At 41.9% G+C, this 6,221-nt stretch overlaps 1 protein-coding gene across 1 annotated transcript in view; it reads left to right on the forward strand.

Moving 5' to 3' along the window:
• The window catches only part of NSD1 (nuclear receptor binding SET domain protein 1), a 192,127-nt gene that overhangs the window by 87,819 nt on the left and 98,087 nt on the right, over window positions 1–6,221 (forward strand). The window contains exon 4 of the mRNA XM_011946890.1: window positions 1,053–3,609. Coding sequence (XP_011802280.1) covers window positions 1,053–3,609 — 2,557 coding nt within the window. The remainder of the gene's footprint in view (window positions 1–1,052; window positions 3,610–6,221) is intronic.

Below are 6,221 nucleotides of genomic sequence, written 5' to 3' on the forward strand. Positions count from 1 at the left end.
CAGGATGGTCTCGATCTCCTGACCTCGTGATCTGCCCGTCTCGGCCTCCCAAAGTGCTGGGATTACAGGCTTGAGCCACCGCGCCCGGCCCCTACTTTCTTTTTTATGCAACTGATCATATGTTTGGCCTTCATATTAATTAATTAATTAGTTAATTAATTTTTTGAGATGGAGTCTCGCTCTGTTCCCCATGCTGGAGTGCAGTGGTGTGACCTCCAACTCCCGGGTGCTAGTGATTCTCCTGCCTCAGCCTCCACAGTAGCTGGGAGTATAGGTGTCTGCCACCACGTCTGGCTAAATTTTTTATTTTTAGTAGAGGTGGGGTTTGGCAACATTGGCCAGGCTTGTCTTGAACTCCTGACGTCAGGTGATCTGTCCTCCTCAGCTTCCGAAAATACTGGGATTACAGGCATGAGCCACATACCCAGCCGAGTATTCTTTAATTTAGAAATGTAATGTTACCAGTTTTAGTCTGTGTTCTCCTTTGTGTTTATAAATGCAGGGAGGGTAGACTGTTTAGTGAGATCAGTCCTTACTCTAATGACATAATCTTATTAGTAGAAGTATTATTGAGAAAGCTTCATTAGGGTGATTCAGATGCTGCTTGAGCTCAGGTGCTAACTACCTGGCTAGTTCCATAAAAGTAGGAGGCCCAACAGGTTTGGAAAAGCTTCTGCTTTCAGTCCAGGCATGGTGGCTCATACCTGTAATCCCAGCACTCTGGGAGGCTGAGGTGAGTGGATCACTTCAGGTCAGGAGTTTGAGACCAGCCTGGCCAACATAGTGAAACCCCGATTGTACTGAAAATACAAAAGATTAGCTGGGTGTGGTGGTAGGCGCCTTAATTCCAGCTACTTGAGAGGCTGAGGCAGGAAAATCACTTGAACCTGGGAGGCAGAGGTTGCAGTGAGCGAAGATTGTGCCACTGCACTCCAGCCTGGGTGACAGAGCAAGACTCTGTCTCAAAAAAAAAAAAGCTTCTGATTTCATCTCCCTTTTCCCCCACCCATTTCTTTGATAAGTGATAATTCTTTTTCTCCTTTAAATTTAAGGTTCCTCAGAAAATTTTGAGTAAATGGGAAGCCAGTGTTGGACTTGCAGAACAGTATGATGTTCCCAAGGGGTCAAAGAACCGAAAATGTATTCCTGGTTCAATCAAGCTGGACAGTGAGGAAGATATGCCGTTTGAGGACTGCACAAATGATCCTGAGTCAGAACATGACCTGTTGCTTAATGGCTGCTTGAAATCACTGGCTTTTGATTCTGAACATTCTGCAGATGAGAAGGAAAAGCCTTGTGCTAAATCTCGAGCCAGAAAGAGCTCTGATAATCCAAAAAGGACTAGTGTGAAAAAGGGCCACATACAATTTGAAGCACATAAAGATGAACGGAGGGGAAAGATTCCAGAGAACCTTGGCCTAAACTTTATCTCTGGGGATATATCTGATACGCAGGCCTCTAATGAACTTTCCAGGATAGCAAATAGCCTCACAGGGTCCAACACTGCGCCAGGAAGTTTTCTGTTTTCTTCCTGTGGAAAAAACACTGCAAAGAAAGAATTTGAGACTTCAAATGGTGACACTTTATTGGGCTTGCCTGAGGGTGCTTTGATCTCAAAGTGTTCTCGAGAGAAGAATAAACCCCAACGAAGTTTGTTGTGTGGTTCAAAAGTGAAGCTCTGCTATATTGGAACAGGTGATGAGGAAAAGCGAAGTGATTCCATTAGTATCTGTACCACTTCTGATGATGGAAGCAGTGACCTGGATCCCATAGAACACAGCTCAGAGTCTGATAACAGTGTCCTTGAAATTACAGATGCTTTTGATAGAACAGAGAACATGTTATCTATGCAGAAAAATGAAAAGATAAAGTATTCTAGGTTTGCTGCCACAAACACTAGGGTAAAAGCAAAACAGAAGCCTCTCATTAGTAACTCACATACAGACCACTTAATGGGTTGTAGTAAGAGTGCAGAGCCTGGAACTGAGACATCTCAGGTTAATCTCTCTGATCTGAAGGCATCTACTCTTGTTCACAAACCCCAGTCAGATTTTACAAATGACGATCTCTCTCCAAAATTCAGCATGTCATCAAGCATATCCAGTGAGAACTCACTAATAAAGGGTGGGGCAGTAAATCAAGCTCTATTACATTCGAAAAGCAAACAGCCCAAGTTCCGAAGTATAAAGTGCAAACACAAAGAAAATCCAGTTATGGTAGATCCCCCAGTTACAAATGATGAGTACAGTTTGAAATGCTGCTCTTCTGATACCAAAGGCTCTCCTTTGGCCAGCATTTCTAAAAGTGGGAAAGTGGATGGTCTAAAACTACTGAACAATATGCATGAGAAAACCAGGGATTCAAGTGACATAGAAACTGCGGTGGTGAAACATGTTTTATCCGAGTTGAAGGAACTCTCTTACAGATCCTTAGGTGAGGATGTCAGTGACTCTGGAACATCAAAGCCATCAAAACCATTACTTTTCTCTTCTCCTAGTCAGAATCACATACCTATTGAACCAGACTACAAATTCAGTACATTGCTAATGATGTTAAAAGATATGCATGATAGTAAGACAAAGGAGCAGCGGTTGATGACTGCTCAAAACCTGGTCTCTTACCGGAGTCCTGGTCGTGGGGACTGTTCTACTAATAGTCCTGTAGGAGTCTCTAAGGTTTTGGTTTCAGGAGGCTCCACACACAATTCAGAGAAAAAGGGAGATGGCACTCAGAACTCCACCAATCCTAGCCCTAGTGGGGGTGACTCTGCATTATCTGGGGAATTGTCTGTTTCCCTACCTGGCTTAGTGTCCGACAAAAGAGATCTCCCTGCTTCTGGTAAAAGTCGTTCAAACTGTGTTACTAGGCGCAACTGTGGAAGATCAAAGCCTTCATCCAAATTGCGAGATGCTTTTTCAGCCCAAGTGGTAAAGAACACAGTGAATCGTAAAGCATTAAAGACCGAGCGCAAAAGAAAACTGAATCAGCTTTCAAGCGTGACTCTTGATGCTGCACTGCAGGGAGACCGAGAACATGGAGGTTCATTGAGAGGTGGGGCAGAAGATCCTAGTAAAGAGGAACCCCTTCAGATAATGGGCCACTTAACAAGTGAAGATGGTGACCATTTTTCTGATGTGCATTTTGATAACAAGGTTAAGCAATCTGATCCTGGTAAAATTTCTGAAAAAGGACCCTCTTTTGAAAATGGAAAAGGCCCAGAGCTGGACTCTGTAATGAACAGTGAGAATGATGAACTCAATGGTGTAAATCAAGTGGTGCCTAAAAAGCGGTGGCAGCGTTTAAATCAAAGGCGCACTAAACCTCGTAAGCGCATGAACAAATTTAAAGAGAAAGAAAACTCTGAGTGTGCCTTTGGGGTCTTACTTCCTAGTGACCCTGTGCAGGAGGGGCGGGATGAGTTTCCAGAGCATAGAACTTCTTCAGCAAGCATACTTGAGGAACCACTGACAGATCAAAAGCATGCTGATTGCTTAGATTCAGTTGGGCCACGGTTAAATGTTTTTGATAAATCCAGTGCCAGCATTGGTGACATGGAAAAGGAGCCAGGAATTCCCAGTTTGACACCACAGGCTGAGCTCCCTGAACCAGGTAAGGACATCTAAATGTGATAAAAAGAAATTGGAGAAAGTGCTGATAAACATTGCCCTTCTGAAATTGGTCTGTTGTAATGATAAAGTGAAGTATAAACTGGGGGGCAAGAATCATCACTTTAATGAAGAAGGAGTTTTATGTAGAAAGGTCTGAATTTTGAAGATGAGATTTCCATATATATTCAAAAGTTAAGCTTTACCAGAAGCCTTTTCCCCAATCTTTTCAAGTAAATCTCTATAATGTTTTCTTTCTCTCTCTCTCTCTCTCTCTCTGTCTCTTTCTATCTTTCCCTGTCTCTCTTTTTTTTTTTTTTTTAATTTTTTTTCTTTTGAGACTGGGTCTTACTGTGTTGCCGAGGCTGGTCTCAGACTCCTGAGTTCACGCCATCCGCCAGCCTCTGCCTCCTAAAGTGCTGGAATTACAGGCATGAGCCACCATGCCTGACCTATTCCCCATTTCTTACCTTTTAAAATCTCCAAGCTTTTTGGGACTTAGTATGTAATTGCAAGTAATTGAGAGGCTCCTAGGATTTAAATCCAATTGTTAGGTTGTAGAAAGCAAATAGTCTCTATTAGATGGTAGGGTTTTTTTTTTTTTTTCTTTTTCTTTTCTTTAGGCATCCTCCACCATACCTGGTAATTTTTGTATTTTTAGTAGAGATGAGGGTTCACCACATTGGCCAGGCTGGTCTTGAACTCCTGAACTCAAGTGATCCGCCCGCCAAAAGTGCTAGGATTACAGGCATGAGCCACCGCGTCTGGCTGGATGTTAGGTTTTCTTTGACCACTACTTAAGATAGGTCCTTCTGTTGTGTGGACAATTTGATGAAGCATATGTGCTTTTGAAAAAACTGCCAAGTATTCTACAGTACTTATTTGAAGGTCTTAAATCCCTATTGGAGTGAGGATTATGAACAAATAAAAATACCAGAAGTACCCAAGTGTTGTACCTAGCGGCAGATGGAAAACAGAAATCTTTTAAGATATTAACATCACACGATATAGTTGAGGATAAAGTGGTGTGTGTATATACGTATATACAAATATGTTTTTTTCTTTTTTACAGCAATATCCGTTAACGTAAGATTCTCGAAATTGTATATCATAATAGAATTTTTTCTATCAGCTTTATTGAAAATACAATTCTCATATCATAAAATTCACCTGTTAACGTTTTTAATTGAGTGGTTTGTAGTATAGTCACAGAGTTGTGCAACAATCAGTGCAATCAATTGTGGAATATTTGCATCATCCTAGACAGAAACACTGAACTCTTATCAATCTGCCTTCAGTTTTTGCCTATTTATAGATTTGTCTGTTGTGTACATTTCATAGAAATGGAATCATACAATATGTGCTCCTTTTGGGTCTGGTTTCCCTTACTTAGTTTAATATTTTCTGGTTCATCCCTCTTGTAGTATGTATCAGTTCTTCTGTTTTTTCCTAAAATTACGGTTAAAAAGCATGTAACCTAAACGTACCTTTTTTGTTGTTTTTTTTTGAGACAGGGTCTGACTCTGTTGCCCAGGCTAGCGTGAAATTTACTCTTTTAACAGTATTTACGGCCAGGTGTGGTGGCTCACACCTGTAATCCTAGCACTCTGGGAGGCAAGGCTGATGGATCACCTGAGGTCAGGAGTTTAAGACCAGCCTGGCCAACATGGCAAAACCCCATCTCTACTAAAAATAGAAAAATTAGCTGGGCGTGGTGACGCGCTCCTGTAATCCCAGTCACTCGGGAGGCTGAGGTAGGAGAATCACTTGAACTCTTGAGGTGGAGGTTGCAGTGAGCTGGGATTGCGCCACTGCACTCCAACCTGGGAGACAGAGCGAGACTCCATTTCAAAATAAACAAAAAAACAGTATTTAAGTGTGTATTATAGTGTACCATGCACAACAGCAGATCTCCAGAAAGTTTTCATTTTGCTTGACTGAGACTCTGTACCCGTTGAACAACAACTCCTGATTTTCTCCTCTGTTCAATCCATGACAACTAACATTCTTTCTGCTTCTGTGAATTTGATTACTTTAGATATCTCATGTAAGTGGAGTCATGCAGTATTTGTTGTTTTGTGATAAGCTTATTTCACTTAGCATAATGTTCTCAAGTTTCATCCATGTTGTAGCATATGACAGGATCACCTTTTTTTTTTTTTTTTTAAGACAAAGTCTCACTCTGTCGCCCATGCTGGAGTGCAATGGTGTGATCTCAGCTCACTGCAGCCTCTGCATCGTGGCTTCAAGCGATTCTCCTGCCTCAGCCTCCCGAGTAGCTGGGACTACAGGCACATGCCACAACACCCGGTTAATTTGTTTTCTATTTTTAGTAGAAACGGGGTGTCACCATGTTCCCCAGGATGGTCTCGATCTCCTGACCTCGTGATCCGCCCGCCTTGGCCTCCCAAAGTGCTGGGATTATAGGCATGAGCCACCATGCCCTGCTGATAACCTTCTTTTTTTACTTCTGAATAATATTCCAACATACTTTTTCATACAAAAACATCTTTTCTTTATCAATTCATTGCTTGATGGACATTTAGGTTGCTTCCACATCTTGACTATTGTGAATAATGCTATAGTGAACATGGATATGCAGATATCTCCTCAAGA

Source organism: Colobus angolensis, unplaced genomic scaffold (genome assembly GCF_000951035.1).
Source record: "Colobus angolensis palliatus isolate OR3802 unplaced genomic scaffold, Cang.pa_1.0 Scaffold254, whole genome shotgun sequence".
NCBI lineage: Eukaryota > Metazoa > Chordata > Mammalia > Primates > Cercopithecidae > Colobus > Colobus angolensis.